At 50.3% G+C, this 23,542-nt stretch overlaps 1 protein-coding gene across 1 annotated transcript in view; it reads right to left on the bottom strand.

The window, feature by feature from the left end:
- Positions 1-321: 321 nt before the first annotated feature.
- TSPAN33 (tetraspanin 33) overlaps positions 322-23,542 on the bottom strand; it is a 28,711-nt gene continuing 5,490 nt past the window's right edge. Inside the window, exons 2-8 of the mRNA XM_060244633.1 lie at positions 20,963-21,020; positions 16,489-16,616; positions 12,838-12,912; positions 9,493-9,588; positions 5,632-5,760; positions 4,340-4,501; positions 322-446 (exon numbers count right to left, since the gene is read on the bottom strand). Coding sequence (XP_060100616.1) covers positions 345-446; positions 4,340-4,501; positions 5,632-5,760; positions 9,493-9,588; positions 12,838-12,912; positions 16,489-16,616; positions 20,963-21,020 — 750 coding nt within the window. The 3' untranslated portion in view covers positions 322-344. The remainder of the gene's footprint in view (positions 447-4,339; positions 4,502-5,631; positions 5,761-9,492; positions 9,589-12,837; positions 12,913-16,488; positions 16,617-20,962; positions 21,021-23,542) is intronic.

The following is a 23,542-nucleotide window of genomic DNA, read 5'->3' on the forward strand; positions in this document are numbered from 1 at the left end:
GACGGGCTGCATCCAGGGAGGGAGCAAACAGGAAGCTGTCCCTTCCAACATCAGAAAGTAACCAGGAAGCAGCGAGTCCTCCGCAGTGTGGGTAACCCAGGCAGCCCTGCATTCGAATCCCGGCATTTTTTCACCCACAGATGGCAAACACAAGTAGTATGTCATTAGACCAGCAGGTGAGCTCCCCACTGTTGTCCCCCCCAGGTATAAGTTCCGGAGGAAGACAGGGTGCATGTCTGTTTTCTCTGCTGCTTCAGTGAGATCGAGAACAGCCTCCCGCGAACGGAACGGAGCATTCCGGAACGCCTGCGTCCTCCAGACAGCCTCTGAGCGAAGAAGTCCGGTCAGTACCAGGGATCTGCGCGGTGCTGCTGATTGTACAACTGGAGCTTGATCTGGTCTCGGATCTGGTTGACGAGGACCTGGGAGAGCAGGATTCCTATCAGCTGCGGGGGGGGGGAGGGGAAAGGCAGAGCATGGAGGAGAAGAAGAAACCCCAGTCAAGACACAAGCAAAGCGAGAAAGCCCACCCTCAAGCCCTTGGCTTCGTGGCCGGCTGTTTTTAAAGCTTTGGGGGCTTAGTGTGAGCTTGGCGAAGGGGCAGGGATTTGAACTCAGCTCTAAGCCAGGGGTATCGAACTCATTTGTTCTGAGGGCCGGATCTGACATAAATGAGACCTTGTCGGGCCGGGCCATGTTCGGCTGGGCCAGGTGAGTACCTATTTAAGATTAGGTAGCAGACATACAAATTTTATAAAGAACACAGACAAATATATATATATATTAAAAACTTAAAACATGCTTAAAACGTTAGCACTCGGTGTTAAAGGTGCTCTCTTTGTATCTCTCCCCTGGGATCCAGGGAACTGGGCAAAGGAAGCTCTGGCGCTTTCCTTCCTTCCCCAGGCAATTTGGGGCAGTGAAGCCTCAGCGAACAGAAGGAAGACAGGCTTGGCTCAGTAGCTCTGCGGAGAGAGATTGAGAGAGCCTGGCAAAGCAAGCTCTCCTTCCCTTCTCCCTAACCAAGGGAGGAGCCTCAGCCAATGGAGAAAATAGAGACTTTGCTCTGTAGCTCATGTGCGATTGAGAAAGCCTGGCAAAGCAAGCTGTGATGGAGAAGGAAGCGAGAGAGAGGGAGAAGGAAGCAGATGACAGCCAGTTGTTTGGGGGCCTGATAGGAGCCCTCTGGGGGCCTGATTTGGCCCCTGGGCCACATGTTTGACATCCCTGCTCTAAGCACTACCCCACACCACCCTGATATTTTTGTTTCACTAACACTAGCTCCTTGCTCTGGTGGGAAAGAAGTGTGCAGTTATGATTTCTCCAGGCACACTGCATAAGAGGAGCCATGTTGGATCAGGCCAATGGCCCATCCAGTCCAACACTCTGTGTCACATAAGAACATAAGAGAAGCCCTGCTGGATCAGGCCAATGGCCCATCCAGTCCAACACTCTGTGTCACATAAGAACATAAGAGAAGCCAGGTTGGATCAGGCCAGTGGCCCATCCAGTCCAACATTCTGTGTCACATAAGAACATAAGAGAAGCCAGGTTGGATCAGGCCAGTGGCCCATCCAGTCCAACACTCTGTGTCACATAAGAACATAAGAGAAGCCCTGTTGGATCAGGCCAGTGGCCCATCCAGTCCAACACTCTGTGTCACATAAGAACAGAAGAGAAGCCATGTTGGATCAGGCCAGTGGCCCATCCAGTCCAACACTCTGTGTCACATAAGAACATAAGAGAAGCCCTGTTGGATCAGGCCAGTGGCCCCTCCAGTCCATCACTCTGTGTCACATAAGAACATAAGAGAAGCCATGTTGGATCAGGCCAATGGCCCATCCAGTCCATCACTCTGTGTCACATAAGAACATAAGAGAAGCCATGTTGGATCAGGCCAGTGGCCCCTCCAGTCCATCACTCTGTGTCACATAAGAACATAAGAGAAGCCCTGTTGGATCAGGCCAGTGGCCCATCCAGTCCAACACTCTGGGTCACATAAGAACATAAGAGAAGCCCTGTTGGATCAGGCCAATGGCCCTTGCAGTCCAACACTCTGTGTCACATAAGAACATAAGAGAAGTCCTGTTGGATCAGGCCAATGGTCCATCCAGTCCAACACTCTGTGTCACATAAGAACATAAGAGAAGCCCTTTTGGATCAGGCCAATGGCCCCTCTAGTCCAACACTCTGTGTCACATAAGAACATAAGAGGAGCCATGTTGGATTAGACCAATGGCCCATCCAGTCCAACACTCTGTGTCATACAGTGGCCAAAAAACCCAAGTGCCATCAGGAGGTCTACCAGCAGGGCCAGAACTCCAGAAGCCCTCCCACTGTTCCCCCCAAGCACCAAGAATAGCAGGCATTACTGCCCCAGACAGAGTGTTCCATCTATATAGGTAAGGTAAGGTAGACCCCTGTGCAAGTAACAGTCGTTTCCGACTCTGGGGTGACGTCGCATCATGACATTTTCACGGCAGACTTTTTACGGGGTGGTTTTGCCCTTGCCTTCCCCAGTCATCTACGCTTTCCCCCCAGCAAGCTGGGGACTCGTTTCACCGACCTCGGAAGGAGGGAAGGCTGAGTCAACCTCGAGCCGGCTACCTGAAAACCCAGCTTCCATCAGGATCAAACTCAGGTCGTGAGCAGAGCTTAGGACTGCAGTACTGCAGCTTTAACACTCTGCGCCACGGGGCTGCTATGCCTTCTATACCTTGTGGCTAACAGCCGCTGATGGACCTCTGCTCTATATGTGCATCCAATATCCCCTCTTGCAGCTCTCTATGCCGGTAGCCACTAGCACTTCCTGTGGCAGGGAATACCAATCGATAATTACCAGGGCTTTTTTTTCCACAGAGGAATGCTGTTCCAGCTGGCTTGGCATCAGGGGGCGTGGCCTAATATGCAAATGAGTCCCTGCTGGGCTTTTCTGACAAAATAAGCCTTGATAATTGACTCTAACAGATGTCCCCCTTTGAGGTGGGGGGAATCTCTTCTAGCGGAACCTTGGCTTGCCTTCCCGTAACCTTCGTAGAGCTTCCATGTTCGCTCGCTTTAATGTCCTCCCTTCTGCTGTGCTGTGTGGGAGGTTCAAGAAAATCCCATATTCCAACAGGTTTGGTGGTTGCGAGTCTAGGGATATCGAAAGTACTGAACATGTTCACCTGCATGATATATTTTACTGTGATATCCGTGCCATTTATTTAGATCCTCTCTTTCGAAATCATGAGGGGACAATCTGACGGTGGGAAGACTCTCTTCCTATTGTCCTCTCATAGCTCTGAGATTGTTGAGACTGTGGCGAAATACCTGTGCTGAGCCAGTTTGGTGTAGTGGTTAAGTGTGCGGACTCTTATCTGGGAGAACCGGGTTTGATTCCCCACTCCTCCCCTTGCAGCTGCTAGCATGGCCTTGGGTCAGCCAGATCTCTGGCAGAGGTTGTCCTTGAAAGGGCAGCTGCTGTGAGAGCCCTCTCAGCCCCACCCACCTCACAGGGTGTCTGTTGTGGGGGAGGAAGGGAAAGGAGATTGTGAGCCGCTCTGAGACTCTTCAGAGTGGAGGGTGGGATATAAATCCAATATCTTCATCTACCTCACAGGGTGTCTGTTGTGGGGGAGGAAGGGAAAGGAGATTGTGAGCCGCTCTGAGACTCTTCGGAGTGGAGGGTGGGATATAAATCCAATATCTTCATCTACCTCACAGGGTGTCTGTTGTGGGGGAGGAAGGGAAAGGAGATTGTGAGCCGCTCTGAGACTCTTCGGAGTGGAGGGTGGGATATAAATCCAATATCTTCATCTACCTCACAGGGTGTCTGTTGTGGGGGAGGAAGGGAAAGGAGATTGTGAGCCGCTCTGAGACTCTTCGGAGTGGAGGGCGGGATATAAATCCAATATCTTCATCTACCTCACAGGGTGTCTGTTGTAGGGGAGGAAGGGAAAGGAGATTGTGAGCCGCTCTGAGACTCTTTAGAGTGGAGGGCGGGATATAAATCCAATATCTTCTTCATCTTCTAAGAGGAGAGGAATGTTTCAAATGTTGGGGGAATATATGTTTTCTCCCTTGCCGATTGTACACATCCATGCTGTTATGCCAATAAAGGTGCTTGTTGCCTCGGTAATTACTCTAGGGGTGAAGAAGTACTTGCTCCCTGGGAAAGCTGTTCCATAAAGGTGGGGCCGCCACCGAAAAGGCCCTCCTTTCTGCCCCCAACAACCGAGCTTCTTTGATTTATGGGACAGCCACGCAGGCTTCTCCTTGTGATTCATGCAGGCAACCCCAATTCCCAGAAAGCCAAGCGGCAGAGCATGCGGTGGCTTGGGGCGGGGGAGAGATTTACCTGCGGAATGGCCATGCCCAGGGCCACCCCGCCCAGCAGGAAGAGGTTGCTGTGGATCCAGTTCACCAGCTTGTCGATGCAACCGTTGGTGTAGATGAACTCACCCGCCTCCAGGTAGTCGAGGGCCTGCATGCCCTGGCCACACAGGGTGTTGATGACCGACTGCAGGAAAGGCAAGAGAAAAACAGAGAACATGCCAAGTGAACAACCCAGTGGCCCCTCCAGTCCAACACTCTGTGTCACATAAGAGAAGCCATGTTGGATCAGGCCAGTGGCCCATGCAGTCCAACACTCTGTGTCACATAAGAACATAAGAGAAGCCATGTTGGATCAGGCCAGTGGCCCATCCAGTCCAACACTCTGTGCCTCATAAGAACATAAGAGAAGCCATGTTGGATCAGGCCAGTGGCCCATCCAGTCCAACACTCTGTGCCTCATAAGAACATAAGAGAAGCCATGTTGGATCAGGCCAGTGGCCCATGCAGTCCAACACTCTGTGTCACATAAGAACATAAGAGAAGCCATGTTGGATCAGGCCAGTGGCCCATCCAGTCCAACACTCTGTGCCTCATAAGAACATAAGAGAAGCCATGTTGGATCAGGCCAGTGGCCCCTCCAGTCCAACACTCTGTGTCACATAAGAACATAAAAGAAGCCATGTTGGGTCAGGCCAGTGGCCCATGCAGTCCAACACTCTGTGTCACATAAGAACATAAGAGAAGCCATGTTGGATCAGGCCAGTGGCCCCTCCAGTCCAACACTCTGTGTCACATAAGAACATAAGAGAAGCCATGTTGGATCAGGCCAGTGGCCCATGCAGTCCAACACTCTCTGCCTCATAAGAACATAAGAGAAGCCATGTTGGATCAGGCCAGTGGCCCATCCAGTCCAACACTCTGTGTCACAAAAGAACATAAGAGAAGCCATGTTGGATCAGGCCAATGGCCCATCCAGTCCAACACTCTGTGTCACAAAAGAACATAAGAGAAGCCATGTTGGATCAGGCCAATGGCCCATCCAGTCCAACATTCTGTGTCACACAGTGGCCAAACCTCTGGTGCCATCAGGAGGTCCGCCTGCAGGGGCAAAACTCCAGTAGCTCTCCCATTGTTGCCCCCAAAGCACCAAGAAGACAGAGCATCACTGCCTCAGAGAGAGTGTTCTTGACAGAGAGAGACAGTTCTTACTATGCTGAGGATCTGGCACCCAGAAAGGACCGAGAACCACTGAGAACTCCTTACACAAGGGGCTTTGACACCCCCCCCCCCCCGATCCCCTCTTGCTTTTCCTACCTGGTCTTCGGCTTGCAGGCAGCAGGAGTAAGGCACAGAGCAGCGTTCCCGGCTGGGATTGTGGGCCGTGCAGTTGAAGTACATGTTTTGGGACCAGTCTTTGTAAGAGACGCCTCCACAGCAGCTGAACTGAGAGGGAAGAGAAAGGGTCATGTGTCAAACATGCGGCCTGGGGGCTGTATCAGCCCCCACCCTCCGAGGGCTCCTATCAGGCTCCCAAGCAACTGGCTGTCATCTGCTTCCTTATCCCTCTCTCTTGCTTCCTGCTTGCTCAATTGCACAGGAGCTACAGAGCAAAGCCTCTATTTTCTCCACTGGCTGAGGCTCCTCCCTTGGGGAGGAAAGGTGGGAGGGATGGCTTGCTTTGCCAGGCTCTCTCAATCACACAGCAGAGCTGCTGAACCAAGCCTCTCTTACTTGTATTGGCTGAGGCTCTCCCCCCCCCCAGTCCGCTGGGGAAGGAAGGAAAGAGCCACAGCTTCCTTTGTCCAGTTCCCTGGATTCCATGGGAGAGATACAAAGAAAGCACCTTTAAGACCAATGAGTGCTAACATTTTAAGCATATTTTAAGTTTTTAAAAATATATATATTTGTGTTTGTCTGTGTCCTTTATAAAGTTTATTTCTCTGCTACCTAATCTTAAATAGGTACATACATGGCTCTGCATAGCCCTCATAACAAATGAGTTTCACACCCCAGGGAGACAAGGGAACATGGCAAAGGGCAACTTAGAGCAGCAGAGTTGATTCTGAAGTTTCAGGCTCTATCCAGAAGTATTTCTTCATGCTCAGGATCAGGCTTAGAGGAAGCACACAGCTTGTATGCTACAGCAGCCCCTTGTGCACAGCACTGATTGGCGAGCGCCCACGCTGTCACCACGAAACGTTTCCCTTCTCAATTCCCAGAGCAATCTTGCACTTTTAAAGTATTTCCTTATTCATCCAAAAATTGACAGACATATTGACTTTAAAAATTATTTTCTGAACAAGTCAGATGGGCTTCCTATACAGCAAAGGGTAGAATCGCCCTTCCAAGTTATTGGTATTAAAGTTGGAATTTCAGACACAAAGCTGGGAGAAATTTGCACTCTCTCTGTACTGGAGGGACGAGCCGTGAGCACTTTTAGATCATGATCAATTTCACCCCAAGATCTTCAAGGTGAAAACCTGTTTGTCTCTCTCTCTCTCTCTCTCCTTAAGACAACTAAGAAAGTAACATAAGAACATCAGAAGAGCCCTGCTGGATCAGGCCAGGGAGGGTCCATCTAGTCCAGCCTCCTGTCTCACACGGTGGCCAACCAGTTCCTCTGAAGGGCCAACAACAGGGCAGAGAGGCCGAGGCCTTCATAAGAACAACGGACACCGAGCTCCAGGCCTTACCCTGATAAGAAGATATTGGATTTATACCCCACCCTCCACTCTGAATCTCAGAGTGGCTCACAATCTCCTTTATATTTCTCCCCCACAACAGACACCCTGTGAGGTAGATAGGGCTGAGAGAGCTCTCACAACAGCTGCCCTTTCAAGGACAGCTTTGCAAGAGCTATGCTTGACCCAAGGCCATTCCAGCAGCTGCAAGTGCGGGAGTGCGGAATCAAACCCGGTTCTCCCAGATAAGAGTCCACAGACTTCAACACTACACCATGAAATTATGGAAAATTTTTATATTAGAAATAGTGATAGATCTTAATTTGCCTGCTCCAAATTTAACTATGTATCTGGTTTTTGGAATGTAATTTTAAGTTCTAATTAAAAAAAATAACATCAGAAGAGTCCTGCTGGATCAGTCCAATAGTCCAGCATCTTGTCTCACATAGTCACCAACCGAAGTTTAGCCACCTCACACTGGAATCTCCCTTTGAAATTTTTGTGAGAGTGTTGCTAAAACAGCCATGTCTCTCAACAAGATAGCAAACTGGTTTTATGATGACCCCATAGGAAAGAACTATGGGAAAAGGTGGAATATAAGCCTACAAGGATAAAATAAAATAAATAAGAGGAGCCATGTTGGATCAGGCCAATGGCCCATCCAGTCCAACACTCTGTGTCACAGAAGAGAAGCCTTGTTGGATCAGGCCAATGGCCTATCCAGTCCAACACTCTGTGACACATAAGAACACAAGAGGAACCATGTTGGATCAGGCCAATGGCCCATCCAGTCCAACACTCTGTGTCACATAAGAACACAAGAGAAGCCATGTTGGATCAGGCCAATGGCCCATCCAGTCCAACACTCTGTGTCACATAAGAACATAAGAGAAGCCATGTTGGATCAGGCCAGTGGTCCATCCAGTCCAACACTCTGTGTCACATAAGAACAGAAGAGAAGCCATGTTGGATCAGGCCAGTGGCCCATCCAGTCCATCACTCTGTGTCACATAAGAACATAAGAGAAGTCATGTTGGATCAGGCCAATGGCCCATCCAGTCCAACACTCTGTGTCACATAAGAACACAAGAGAAGCCATGTTGGATCAGGCCAATGGCCCATCCAGTCCAACACTCTGTGTCACATAAGAACATAAGAGAAGGCTTGTTGGATCAGGCCCGTGGCCCATCCAGTCCAACACTCTGTGTCACATAAGAGAAGCCATGTTGGATCAGGCCAATGGCCCCTCCAGTCCAACACTCTGTGTCACATAAGAACACAAGAGAAGCCATGTTGGATCAGGCCAGTGGCCCATCCAGTCCAACACTCTGTGTCACATAAGAACATAAGAGAAGCCATGTTGGATCAGGCCCGTGGCCCATCCAGTCCAACACTCTGTGTCACAGAAGAACATAAGAGAAGCCATGTTGGATCAGGCCAGTGGCCCCTCCAGTCCAACACTCTGTGTCACATAAGAACACAAGAGAAGCCATGTTGGATCGGGCCAGTGGCCCATCCAGTCCAACACTCTGTGTCACATAAGAGGAGCCATGTTGGATCAGGCCAGTGGCCCATCCAGTCCAACACTCTGCGTCACATAAGAACACAAGAGAAGCCATGTTGGATCAGGCCAGTGGCCCATCCAGTCCAACTCTCTGTGTCACATAAGAAGAGCCATGTTGGATCAGGCCAATGGCCCCTCCAGTCCAACACTCTGTGTCACATAAAAACATAAGAGAAGCCATGTTGGATCAGGCCTAAGGCCCACCCAGTCCAACACTCTGTGTCACATAAGAACAATAGAGAAGCCATGTTGGATCAGGCCTAAGGCCCACCCAGTCCAACATTCTGTGTCACATAAGAACAATAGAGAAGCCATGTTGGATCAGGCCAATGGCCCATCCAGTCCAACACTCTGTGTCACATAAGAACACAAGAGAAGCCATGTTGGATCAGGCCAGTGGCCCATCCAGTCCAACACTCTGTGTCACATAAGAACACAAGAGAAGCCATGTTGGATCAGGCCAGTGGCCCCTCCAGTCCAACACTCTGTGTCACATAAGAACACAAGAGAAGCCATGTTGGATCAGGCCAGTGGCCCATCCAGTCCAACACTCTGGGTCACATAAGAACAGAAGAGAAGCCATGTTGGATCAGGCCAGTGGCCCCTCCAGTCCAACACTCTGTGTCACATAAGAACACAAGAGAAGCCATGTTGGATCAGGCCAGTGGCCCATCCAGTCCAACTCTCTGTGTCACATAAGAAGAGCCATGTTGGATCAGGCCAGTGGCCCCTCCAGTCCAACTCTCTGTGTCACACAGTGGCCAAAATGCAGGAGCCATCAGGAGGTCCACCAGCAGAGCCAGAGCTCCCGAAGCCCTCTCACTGTGTCCCCCTCAAGCACCAAGAACACAGCATCAATGTCCCAATTATGGGATGCTGGGAGAAGCAGGGAGAAGGCGAATGCCTGGACGAACCGAGCACACAACAAACCTCCTTCTGGCCGAAGTCGATCAGGTTCTGGAGGTCCAGGTCATCCCGGTAATGCACGATGGCGTTGCTGACAATCTCGCTCACTTTCCCGCGGGCCTGCAGGATAAAAACGGGCCGGGGTTGGGAGGAAGTTTTGCCGAAAATTCTCCTTGTGCAGGTCTTGTGGAGAAGAGCGTGTGAGAAAGGTGAGAAGCAGCCCCCAACTTCCCAGCTCTAGAGAGCTAGCAGAACTGGAGAATGGTTGAGCTGGGAAAAAAAACTTCCTTTCTCCTTGACTCGATCACTTTCTGAGTCAGGAGTGGCCAAAATTATTTAACATGAGAGCCACACAGAATAAATATCAGATGTTTGAGAGCTAGCCTGGAGAATGCATTTAAAGTTGCTTTCTTTCCACTTCTCCCTCACCATATACTTATTTTCCTTCCTTCCTGGGAGAGCCAGTTTGGAGTAGTGGTTAAGTGCGCGGACTCTTATCTGGGAGAACCGGGTTTGATTCCCCACTCCTCCACTTGCCCCTGCTGGAATGGCCTTGGGTCAGCCAGAGCTCTCTTATCTGGGAGAACCGGGTTTGATTCCCCACTTCTCCACAGGCCGCTGCTGGAATGGCCTTGGGTCAGCCAGAGCTCTCTTATCTGGGAGAACCGGGTTTGATTCCCCACTTCTCCACAGGCCGCTGCTGGAATGGCCTTGGGTCAGCCATAGCTCTTATCTCGGAGAACTGGGGTTGATTTCCCACTCCTCCACTTGCACCTGCTGGAATGGCCTTGGGTCAGCCAGAGCTCTTATCTGGGAGAACCGGGTTTGATTCCCCACTCCTCCACTTGCACCTGCTGGAATGGCCTTGGGTCAGCCAGAGCTCTCTTATCTGGGAGAACCGGTTTGGATTCCCCACTCCTCCCCTTGCAGCTGCTGGAATGGCCTTGGGTCAGCCAGAGCTCTCTTATCTGGGAGAACTGGGTTTGATTCCCCACTCCTCCCCTTGCACCTGCTGGAATGGCCTTGGGTCAGCCAGAGCTCTTATCTGGGAGAACCGGGTTTCATTCCCCACTCCTCCACTTGCACCTGCTGGAATGGCCTTGGGTCAGCCAGAGCTCTTATCTCGGAGAACTGGGGTTGATTTCCCACTCCTCCACTTGCACCTGCTGGAATGGCCTTGGGTCAGCCAGAGCTCTTATCTGGGAGAACCGGGTTTGATTCCCCACTCCTCCACTTGCACCTGCTGGAATGGCCTTGGGTCAGCCAGAGCTCTCTTATCTGGGAGAACCGGTTTGGATTCCCCACTCCTCCCCTTGCAGCTGCTGGAATGGCCTTGGGTCAGCCAGAGCTCTCTTATCTGGGAGAACTGGGTTTGATTCCCCACTCCTCCCCTTGCACCTGCTGGAATGGCCTTGGGTCAGCCAGAGCTCTTATCTGGGAGAACCGGGTTTGATTCCCCACTCCTCCACTTGCACCTGCTGGAATGGCCTTGGGTCAGCCAGAGCTCTCTTATCTGGGAGAACCGGTTTGGATTCCCCACTCCTCCCCTTGCAGCTGCTGGAATGGCCTTGGGTCAGCCAGAGCTCTCTTATCTGGGAGAACTGGGTTTGATTCCCCACTCCTCCACTTGCACCTGCTGGAATGGCTTTGGGTAAGCCAGAGTTCTCTTATCTGGGACAACCGGGTTTGATTCCCCACTCCTCCACTTACAGCTGCTGGAATGGCCTTTGGTCAGCCATGGCTCTCTTATCTGGGAGCACCGGGTTTGATTCCCCACTCCTCCACTTGCACCTGCTGGAACGGCCTTGGGTCAGCCAGAGCGCTCTTATCTGGGAGAACCGGGCTTGATTCCCCACTCCTCCACTTGCACCGGCTGGAATGGCCTTGGGTCAGCCAGAGCTCTCTTATCTAGGACAACCAGGTTTGATTCCCCCCTCCTACACTTGCAGCTGCTGGCATGGCCTTGGGTCAGCCATAGCTCTCTTATCTGGGAAAACCGGGTTTGATTCCCCACTCCTCCACTTACAACTGCTGGAATGGCCTTGTGTCAGCCATGGTTCTCTTATCTGGGAGAACCGGGTTTGATTCCCCACTCCTCCACTAGCACCTGCTAGAATAGCCTTGGGTCAGCCAGAGCTCTCTTATCTGGGAGAACCGGGTTTGATTCCCCACTCCTCCAATTGCAGCTGCTGGAATGGCCTTGGGTCAGCCAGAGCTCTCTTATCTGGGAGAACCGGGTTTGATTCCCCACTCCTCCACTTGCAGCTGCTGGGATGGCCTTGGGTCACCCATAGCTCTCTTATCTGGGAGAACCAGGTTTGATTCCCCACTCCTCCACTTGCAGCTGCTAGGATGGCCTTGGGTCAGCCAGAGCTCTCTTATCTGGGATAACCGGGTGTGATTCCCTACTCCTCCACTTGCAGCTGTAGGAATGGCCTTGGGTCAGCCAGAGCTCTCTTATCTGGGAGAACCGGGTTTGATTCCCCACTCCTCCACTTGCAGCTGCTGGAATGGCCTTGGGTCAGCCAGAGCTCTCTTATCTGGGAGAACCGGGTGTGTTTCCCCACTCCTCCACTTGCAGCTGCAGGAATGGCCTTGGGTCAGCCAGAGCTCTCTTATCTGGGAGAACCGGGTTTGATTCCCCACTCCTCCACTTGCACCTGCTGGAATGGCCTTGGGTCAGCCAGAGTTCTCTTATCTGGGAGAACTGGGTTTGATTCCCCACTCCTCCACTTACAGCTGTTGGGATGGCCTTGGGTCAGCCATAGCTCTGGCAGAGGTTGTCATTGAAAGGACAGCTGCTGTGAGAGCCTCTCAGCCCCACCCACCTTACAGGGTGTCTCTTGTGCGGGAAAAAGATAAAGGAGATTTTGAGCCGCTCTGAGATTTGGAGTTGAGGGTGGGGTATGAATCCAATATCAGCATCATTTCCTTCCTTCCTTCCTTCCTTCCTTCCTTCCTTCCTTCCTTCCTTCCTTCCTTCCTTCCTTCCTTCCTTCCTTCCTTCCTTTCTTCCTTCCTCCCTCCCTCCCTCAAACATCTGACATCCATGTCTTGTTGCTCTCAAACATCTGACATTTATTTTATGTGGCTCTTATGTAAAGCAAATTTGGCCACCCCTGCTAAAGATCTACACGGGGGCATTCCAGCATTCGCCGTTTTATTCTCAGTCCCTTTCCCAAGAACCCCTAACGAAGGGTTTGCCTTTTTTTCACAGCTGCCATGACACTGAGTTTCCCACTATGACCTCAAGGTCTTTTCCCCTCTCAGTCTCCGACTCCATTAGCTTATACCTGAAGTTGGGGTTTGTGGTCCCTGTGTGCTTCACTTTACACTCCCTCCCTCCAAGGCAGCTTTCGTGCCACACACCTTGTCCGAGAAGATGAAGCCCAGGACTCCGGCCACCAACTGGAGCAGGAAGATGACCGTCAGGCAGACCGAGAACTGCAGGGGAGATGGTGACAGAGAGAGAGAGAGAATTAGCCACAGAGCAGAGAGAGGCGGCAACGAGGGCCGAAGGTTGATTCCCAGCACCGAAACAGACAACGCCTGCAAAAGGTACCTCCGAACTGTTCCATGGCTCTTGGCCTCGTTTGTTTTGGCACAGTGCCAGCCAGGTGGGGATTGTGGGTCGACAGACAACAGCTGGTCACACCTTAAAGATTAACATGTTTAGATTCCTAAAACGGTAACAGATATGCAACTCTGGTAAATACGGATCGTAAGTTATCTGAATTGGTAACCGTTAATATTGTCGTTTTTGTTATGCTCAAATACTAACCAAACTTTCTAAGTATGTATTTTGTAGCTAGACCAAGAAATGCTGGCTATTATGTTGGATAAGGACATATGGACATATGAAGCTGCCTTATACTGAATCAGACCCTTGGTCCATCGAAGTCAGTATTGTCTTCTCAGACTGGCAGCGGCTCTCCAGGGTCTCAAGCTGAGGCTTTTCCCGCCTATTTGCTTGGACGCTTTTTTGGAGATGCCAGGGATTGAACCTGGGACCTTCTGTTTACCAAGCAGATGCTCTACCACTGAGCCATCGTCCCTCCCCTGACCGGCAGTGGCTCTCCAGGGTCTCAAGCTGAGATTTTTCACACCAATTTGCCTGTACCCTTTTCAGTTGGAGATGCCAGGGATTGAACCTGGGACCTTCTGCTTCCCAAGCAGATGCTCTACCACTGAGCCACCGTTCCTCCCCTAAAAAGGAAAGCATTATAGTACCTCAACAAAGCTGTAAGTATATGTTATTATATTACCTTGGATTGATATTCTCTTTAGCATATCAATTGCTATATTCACTGATGTTGCTTACTGACACTTATAGGAGCTTGTTTTTGTTCGGAAAAGCCTCAGCAATTGCAAATTCTGCAAGTACTCTCAATTGTTTTTTTCCCCTGTTTAGTTCACTTTATTGGATTTTTGTATTTCTGTACTCTTGAAGGTATAGAGAGCCCCGTGGGGCAGAGTGGTAAAGCTGCAGTCCTGCAGTCGGAGCCCTCCGCTCACGACCTTAGTTCGATCCCAGCAGAAGCTGGTTCAGGTCGTTGGCTCCAGGTCGACTCAGCCTTCCATCCTTCCGAGGTCGGTAAAATGAGTACCCAGCTTGCTGGGGGGAAAGTGTAGATGACTGGGGAAGGCAAGGGCAAACCATCCCGTTAAAAAGTCTGCCATGAAAACGTTGTGAAAGCAACGTCACCTCAGAGTCGGAAACGACTGGTGCTTGCACAGGGCACTACCTTGACCTGTATAAATCGATGGTGTGGTCTCATTTGAAGTACTCTGTGCAGTTCTGGTCGCCGCACCTCAAAAAGGATATTATAGCATTGGAGAAGTCCAGAAAAGGGCAAATAGAATGATTAAAGGGCTGGAACACTTTTCCTATGAAGAAAGATTGAAACGCTTGGGACTCTTTAGCTTGTAGAAACGTCGACTGCGGGGTGACATGATAGAGGTTTACAAGATAATGCATGGGATTGAGAAAGTAGAGAAAGAGGTTCTTTTCTCCCTTTCTCACAATACAAGAACTCGTGGGCATTTGATGAAATTGCTGAGCAGACAGGTTAAAACGGATAAAAGGAAGTCCTTCTTCACCCAAAGGGTGATTAACATGTGGAATTCACTGCCACAGGAGGTGGTGGGGGCCACAAGCATGGCCACCTTCAAGAGGGGTTTAGATAAAAATATGGAGCAGAGGTCCATCAGTGGCTATTAGCCAGTGTGTGTATAAAATTTTTTGCCACTGTGTGACACAGAGTGTTGGACTGGATGGGCCATTGGCCTGATCCAACATGGCTTCTCTTATGTTCTTATGACCTTTTTACTCTTGAAGGGCTACTGTTAATGTTATAGCAATAATTATAATGCTGGTTAAAATAAAAAACATATTTGGAAAAGATTAAGGTATTTGCCACAGTGCACGCTTTGACTGCATTCGTTCAGTTGGCAGAAAGGCGAGCAGCCAGGCAGCAAAGAGGAAAAAGTCTTCTCTGCAAACAGTGTGGTCAAGACAACACAAGAGCGAGGGGGTTCCTTTTTGGTCTATCGCACTTCTGGGCAGAACCCAAAGAGCCGCATGGTACAAAGGGAAGAACCCATCCCTTCAAATGACGCGACCAATGTTCCTTCTAAGCTGCAGAGCCTGGCGAGCAAAAGAACATAAGAGAAGCCATGCTGGATCAGGCCAATGGCTCATCCAGTCCAACACTCTGTGTCACATAAGAAAAGAAGAGAAGCCATGTTGGATCAGGCCAATGGCCCATCCAGTCCAACACTCTGTGTCACATAAGAATAGAAGAGAAGCCATGTTGGATCAGGCCAATGGCCCATCTAGTCCAACACTCTGTGTCACACAGACGCCAAAAAAATCCAAGTGCCATCAGGAAGTCCACCAGTGGGGTTAGAAGCCCTTCCACTGTTCCCCCCCCCCCCAAACACCAAGAATACAGAGCATCACTGCCCCAGACAGAGAGTTCCAACAATAGGCTGTGGCTAATAGCCACTGATGGACCTCTGCTCCAGATGTTGATTCCGTCCCCTCTGGAAGCTGTCTATGCTTGCAGCCGTCACCACCTCCTGTGGTAGTGAATTCCACTTGTTAATCACCCTTTGGGTGAAGAAGGACTTCCTTTTATCTGTTCTAAAATTCTGCTTTGTGAGCTACTGCATAAATTAGTGTGCTCTGGGGCCCTCCTTCCTGAGCTAAGACAAAAATGTCTTTCAGAGTCAGTTTGGTGTAGCGGTTAAGTGTGGGGACTCTTATCTGGGAGACCCACGTTTGATTCCCCACTCCTCCACTTGCACCTGCTGGAAGGGCCTTGGGTCAGCCATAGCTCTTGCAGAGCTGTCCTTGAAAGGGCAGCTTCTGTCAGAGCTCTGTCAGACCCACCCACCTCACAGAGGGTGTCTGTTGTGGGGGAGGAAGGGAAAGGAGATTGTGAGAGCTCTCTCAGCCTCACCCACCTCACTGGGTATCTGTTGTGGGGGGAGAATATAAAGGAGATTGTGAGCCACTTTGAAATTCAGTGAAGGGTGGGATATAAATCCAATTTCTTCTTCTTTCTCCTCCTCCTTGGGTCAGCCACAGCTCTTGCAGAGCTGCCCTTGAAAGGACAGCTTCTATCAGAGCTCTCTCAGTCCCACGGACCTCACAAGATGTCTGTTGTGGGGGGGAGAAGATATAGGAGATAGTGAGCCGCTCAGAAACTCTGAAATTCAGTGAAAGGTGGGGTATAAATTCAATTTCTTCTTCTTCTCCTTACTCCTCCTCGGGTCAGCCATAGCTCTCACAGAGTTGTCCTTGAAAGGGCAGCTTCTGTCAGAGCTCTCTCAGCCCACCCACCTCACAGGGTGTCTGTTGTGGGGGGAGAAGAAGATAAAAGGAGATTGTGCGCCGCTCTGAGATTCAGAGAGAAGGGCGGGGTATAAATCTACAGTCTTCTTCTCCTTCTTCTCTGGAAGGGCCCTCCATGCCTCCCACCTGCTGTCCCTCTAGGAGACCCCAGGACCCCTTACCGTCTGTAGCAGGCAAATGTTCTCGCGCAGAGAGCCGATGCAGCCACAGAAGGTGATGAAGAATATCAGAACGCCCACCACGATGAGCAGGATGGCCGGGTCGACAGCGAGGCAAGCCATGGCCGCTTCTGCAAACAAAAAAAGAGAAGTACCTTTTAAAATTGAATTGATCTAAGTCATTTGTACCCCCGTGGGGACACAAAGGAGAGGAGCCGAAAGAAGCCGAGGCGGCTCCATGGACAGCTCTCTAAAGACTTGAGAAATAAAAAAGACTCCTGTAGGAAATGGAAAGAGGACCTTGTAACCAGGGAGGAATACACACAAATCACCAATGCTTGCAGAGAAAGAGTTAGGAAAGCTAAAGCTCAGTATGAGCTTAGGCTGGCCAAAGATGCTAAAGACAACAAAAAAGGGTTCTTTTCTAATGCAAACTCACACTTGCTAACACACAATGGGAAGCCATATGGGAATCAGAAGTCTGCAAGACCAAACCAATAGCAATTTTTCAACAGAACTACAAAATTATGTCAAGATGGTACCGCACTCCCTCTCACTTCGCCAACATCGATACTAGCTATTCCCCACTTTGTTGGCGAAATTGTGGCATGAAGGCTTCATCACTACACTGTTGGTGGGACTGCCCGATCGTCAACTCTTTTGGCAAAAGATTATAACCCATGTAGAAAACATATCCGGAACTACTATCCCAAGACAAGTAGAGATCATTATTCTAAATGATTGGCATTCTGCAAAGGCTACAAGATCTAAACTATCCCTTATTATCTCGCTTATAACAGCAGCCAAGAATATAATAGCCCTGAATTGGAAATCTAAGCACAATTTGTCCATAGATAATTGGATCCTCAAAATTTGGAACTTCATCACGATGGAGAAAATCACAGCCGATATTGACACCATAGACCCGATAAAGGCAGCTAATGATTTCTATGCAAAGTGGTATCCAATTCTTGATAAGATAGAGGTTGACACCACACTTTCTTCTTCACTTAACCAACGGGATATCCACAAGAGTATTCTTTTCTCGTGATCGCTCTATAGCTGTACAACTCTATTTTATATAACAGTATGTATGTGTAATGAAAATTAAGGCATTACTGTATCAGTGTTATTCTCTGTATACAAACATTACATTTAAAATAAAAATTGTTTTGGGGGGGAAAAAAGGTAAGAAAAAGAGCAAAGGCATGACAGAGAAACTGAGGCCTTCATAAAAACCTCAGAAGAGCCCTGCTGGGTCAGACCAGGGAGGGTCCATCTAGTCCAGCCTCCTGCCTCACACAGTGGCCAGCCAGTTCCTCTGGAGGGCCAACAACAGGGCAGAGAGGCTGAGGCCTTTGTAAGAACATCAGAAGAGCCCTGCTGGGTCAGACCAGGGAGGGTCCATCTAGTCCAGCCTCCTGCCTCACACAGTGGCCAGCCAGTTCCTCTGGAGGGCCAACAACAGGGCAGAGAGGCTGAGGCCTTAATAAGAACATCAGAAGAGCCCTGCTGGATCAGACCAGGGAGGGTCCATCTAGTCCAGCCTCCTGTCTCACACAGTGGCTAACCAGTTCCTCTGGAGGGCCAACAACAGGGCAGAGAGGCTGAGGCCTTAATAAGAACATCAGAAGAGCCCTGCTGGATCAGACCAGGGAGGGTCCATCTAGTCCAGCCTCCTGTCTCACACAGTAGCCAACCAGTTCCTCTGGAACAGGGCACAGAGGCCGAGACCTTCACAAGACCTCAGAAGAGCCCTGCTGGATCAGACCAGGGAGGGTCCATCTAGTCCAGCCTCCTGTCTCACACAGTGGCTAACCAGTTTCTCTGGAGGGCCAACAACAGGGCAGAGAGGCTGAGGCCTTCATAAGAACATCAGAGGAGCCCTGCTGGATCAGACCAGTGAGGGTCCATCTAGTCCAGCTTCCTGCCTCACACAGTGGCCAACCAGTTCCTCTGGAGGGCCAACAACAGGGCAGAGAGGCTGAGGCCTTCCTAAGAACATCAGAAGAGCCCTGCTGGATCAGACCAGGGAGGGTCCATCTAGTCCAGCCTCCTGTCTCACACAGAGGCCAGCCAGTTCCTCTGGAGGGCCAACAACAGGGCAGAGAGGCTGAGGCCTTCATAAGAACCTCAGAAGAGCCCTGCTGGGTCAGACCAGAGAGGGTCCATCTAGTCCAGCCTCCTGTCTCACACAGGGGCCAGCCAGTTCCTCTGGAGGGCCAACAACAGGGCAGAGAGGCTGAGGCCTTCATAAGAACCTCAGAAGAGCCCTGCTGGATCAGACCAGTGAGGGTCCATCTAGTCCAGCCTCCTGTCTCACACAGTGGCTAACCAGTTCCTCTGGAGGGCCAACAACAGGGCAGAGAGGCTGAGGCCTTCATAAGAACATCAGAGGAGCCCTGCTGGATCAGACCAGGGAGGGTCCATCTAGTCCAGCCTCCTGTCTCACACAGTGGCTAACCAGTTCCTCTGAAGGGCCAACAACAGGGCAGAGGCTGAGGCCTTAATAAGAACATCAGAAGAGCCCTGCTGGATCAGACCAGTGAGGGTCCATCTAGTCCAGCCTCCTGTCTCACACAGTAGCCAACCAGTTCCTCTGGAACAGGGCAGACAGGCCGAGACCTTCACAAGACCTCAGAAGAGCCCTGCTGGATCAGACCAGGGAGGGTCCATCTAGTCCAGCCTCCTGTCTCACACAGTGGCTAACCAGTTTCTCTGGAGGGCCAACAACAGGGCAGAGAGGCTGAGGCCTTCATAAGAACATCAGAGGAGCCCTGCTGGATCAGACCAGGGAGGGTCCATCTAGTCCAGCCTCCTGTCTCACACAGTGGCTAACCAGTTCCTCTGGAGGGCCAACAACAAGGCAGAGAGGCTGAGGCCTTCATAAGAACATCAGAAGAGCCCTGCTGGATCAGACCAGTGAGGGTCCATCTAGTCCAGCCTCCTGTCTCACACAGTGGCTAACCAGTTCCTCTGGAGGGCCAGCAACAAGGCAGAGGCCGAGGCCTTCCTAAGAACATCAGAAGAGCCCTGCTGGATCAGACCAGGGAGGGTCTATCTAGTCCAGCCTCCTGTCTCACACAGTGGCCTCAACCAGTTCCTCTGGAGGGCCAACAATGGGGCAGAGAGGCTGAGGCCTTTATAAGAACATCAGAAGAGCCCTGCTGGATCAGACCAGGGAGGGTCCATCTAGTCCAGCCTCCTGTCTCACACAGGGGCCAACCAGTTCCTATGGAGGGCCAACAACAGGGCAGAGAGCCCAAGGCCTTCATAAGAACCTCAGAAGAGCCCTGCTGGATCAGACCAGTGAGGTTCTTTCTAGTCCAGCCTCCTGTCGAACACAGCGGCCAACCAATAGTGGGGACAGGAAGGTGAAATTGTAACAGTTGATGAAGAGCAGGCAGAACTGCTGAATGCCTACTCTTCCTCTTGCGAGGCAAAAGGTGCTCAACATGGCAAAAGCAGAATGTATGATAAGGGAAGGGGGCGGCAGCCTAGAATCAGCTTAGAGATAAGTAAACCTGGAGCTGTTTATTCCTTTGACCATATCCATATGAAGCTGCCTTATACTGAATCAGACCCTTGGTCCATCAAAGTCAGTATTGTCTTCTCAGACTGGCAGCGGCTCTCTAGGGTCTCAAGCTGAGGTTGCCAGAGATTGAACCGGGGACCTTCTGCTTCCCAAGGAAATGCTCTACCACTGAGCCACCGTCCCCCCCCCATCACCACATCCTCTGGCAGGGAATATCAATGTTTTAAGCACTTTCTGTATATAGCAGTATTTGATTTTGTCCATCCTGAATTTTCTGCCCATTGGCTTCATTGGCCCATTGGAGAGGCCAGTTTGGTGTATTGGTGTGTGGACTCTTATCTGGGAGAACCGGGTTTGATTCCCCACTCCTTCACTTGCAGCTGCTGGAATGGCCTTGGGTCAGCCAGAGCTCTCATCTGGGAGAACTGGGTTTGATTCCCCACTCCTCCACTTGCAGCTGCTGGAATGGCCTTGGGGTCAGCCATAGTTCCCTTATCTGGGAGAACCGGGTTTGATTCCCCACTCCTCCCCTTGCAGCTGCTGGAATGGCCTTGAGTCAGCCAGAGCTCTCCTATCTGGAGAACCGGGTTTGATTCCCCACTCCTCCACTTGCAGCTGCTGAATGGCCTTGGGTCAGCCATAGCTCTGGCAGAGGTTGTCCTTGAAAGGGCAGCTGCTGTGAGAGCCCTCTCCAGCCCCAACCCATCTCACAGGGTGTCTGTTGTGGGGGAGGAAGGTAAAGGAGATTGTGAGCCGCTCTGAGACTCTTCCGGAGCGGAGGGCGGGATATAATCCAATATCTTCTTCATCTTCTTCTTATTAGACGCCCTTGAGTTCCCGTATTTTGAAGAGGGAATCTGTGAGCCCTTGATTCACGCAACCCCTTGGTCACAGGGGCAAAACCGCTCGCACAACTGAGAGGATTAACCCGGGGCCCTTTACCTGCATGTTTCATCAGCCGGGCGTAGATTCCAACTGCCACCATCACCATGGAAATCATCTGTGGACGAAGAACAGAAAGAACGTCAGGAGGTGATCCTGATCTGGGCTAGCAAGTTTGGCCACCCCGGTTGGTTTGAATCACGGGTGGCCAAACTGTGGCTCGGGAGCCACACATGGCACTTCCACACATATTGTGTGGCTCTTGAAGCTCCCACCGCGCCATTGGCCAGCTTGGAGAAGGCATCTCTCTCTTTAAATCACTTCGCCAAGCTAGGCTTTAACTCTGATGTGTGTAGAGTAGTCAAGTGATCTTACAACCGCCTGACACCCAAAAGGTCTAACTCTGGGGTTGCCAAACTTGCTTAACAAAAGAGCCACAAAAAATAAAACGTCAGACGTTTGAGAACCGCAAGACGCGAACATCAAATGTCTGAGGAGGATGGGAAGAAGAAGAAGAAGAAGAAGATATTGGATTTATATCCCGCCCACCACTCCAAAGAGTATCAGAGCGGCTCACAATCTCCTTTCCCTTCCTCCCCCACAACAGACACCCTGTGAGGTAGATGAAGATATTGGATTTATATCCCGCCATCCACTCTGAAAGTCTCAGAGCGCCTCACAATCTTCTTTACCTTCCTCCCCCACAACAGACAACCTGTGAGGTAGATGAAGATACTGGATTTATATCCACCCTCCACTTCGAAGACTCTCAGAGCGGCTCACAATCTCCTTTCCCTTCCTCCCCCACAACAAACACCCTGTGAGGTAGATGAAGATATTGGATTTATATCCCACCCTCCACTCTGAAGAGTCTCAGAGCGGCGGTCACAATCTCCTTTCCCTTCCTCCCCCCACAACAGACACCCTGTGAGGTAGATGAAGATATTGGATTTATATCCCACCCTCCACTCTGAAGAGTCTCAGAGCGGCTCACAATCTCCTTTCCCTTCCTCCCCACAACAGACACCCTGTGAGGTAGATGAAGATATTGGATTTATATCCCACCCTCCACTCTGAAGAGTCTCAGAGAGGCTCACAATCTCCTTTCCCTTCCCCCCCCCACAACAGACACCCTGTGAGGTAGATGAAGATATTGGATTTATATCCCGCCCTCCACTCCGAAGAGTCTTAGAGTAGCTAACAATCTCCTTTCCCTTCCTCTCCCACAATAGACACCCTGTGAGGTAGATGAAGATAATGGATTTATATCCCGCCCTCCACTCCGAAGAGTCTCAGAGCGGCTAACAATCTCCTTTCCCTTCCTCCCCCACAACAGACACCCTGTGAGGTGGGTGGGGCTGAGAGACCACCAAGAGAACTGGGACTGGCAAAAGGGCACCCAGCTGGCTGCATGCAGAAGAAGAAGAAGAACAAGATATTTTTATTTATTTATTTTATTTATTTGGTGACTTCTATCCTGCCCTTCCCACAAATGGCTCAGGGCGGCTTATTGGATTTATATCCCGCCCAACACTCAAAGAGTCTCAGAGCGGCTCACAATCTCCTTTCCCTTCCTCCCCCACAAGAGACACCCTGTGAGGTAGATGAAGATATTGGATTTATATCCTGCCCTCCACTCCGAAGAGTCTCAGAGCGGCTCACAATCTCCTTTACGTTCCTCCCCCACAACAGACACCCTGTGAGGTGGGTGCGCCTGAGAGGGCTCTCCCAGCAGCTGCCCTTTCAAGGACAACCTTTGCCAGAGCTCTGGCTGACCCAAGGCATTCCAGCAGGTGCAAGTGGAGGAGTGGGGAATCAAACCCAGTTCTCCCAGATAAGAGTCCACATACTTAACCACTACACCAAGACAGATGGGGGACGGAGGGCGAGGTGGAAAGAAAGCAATTTTAACTTTAGTGCATTCTCTCAGAGAAGTGATTTAAAGAGAGAAATGCCTTCTCCGTGCTGGCTAACAGGGCAGTGGGGGGCTTTGAGAGCCACATGGAGTGTTTGAAAGAGGCACATGCGTGGTCATCTAAGGAGGTACCAAAGAATAAAGCTGAATTAACCACAACGTTCTTATCGGCTGTAAAAAATGTTAATTGCGCAATACTGGAAAACTGACTCTATGCCAGTGTTCCCTCTGAGTTACCATGAGCTAGCTCACAGATTTTTAGCCTCCAGCTCACACATTTTTGTCTTAGCTCAGGAACATTGACCCCCAGAGCACAACAATTATGCAGCAGCTCACCACTTTAATGGCAGTAGTTCACAACTTCAATATCAGTAGCTCACAAAGTAGAATTTTCGCTCCCAAGATTCTGCAGCTTAGAGGGAACATTGCTCTTTACCCTCAAAAAGACAGTGGTTTTTGAAAATATGGGATATAATTACTATGGATAAAATTGCTTCTCAGCTTCAACAGACAAATTCCGACGTTGATTCCAATGATTTTGCAGAAAAATGGTTTCATTGCTTTGATTATGTTAAAACACACCAATCTACTCTATGCAAACTTCTCCAAAAATACTTAAAATCTTGCTTACTACTAATTAGTATTGTTCAGTAAATCAAAATGGAGGTATATATTATGCTTGGCAGACAGTTTCTGTTCTGTTTACTTGTTAAATGTTTTTTTTC

Source organism: Heteronotia binoei, chromosome 8 (genome assembly GCF_032191835.1).
Source record: "Heteronotia binoei isolate CCM8104 ecotype False Entrance Well chromosome 8, APGP_CSIRO_Hbin_v1, whole genome shotgun sequence".
Lineage (NCBI taxonomy): Eukaryota > Metazoa > Chordata > Lepidosauria > Squamata > Gekkonidae > Heteronotia > Heteronotia binoei.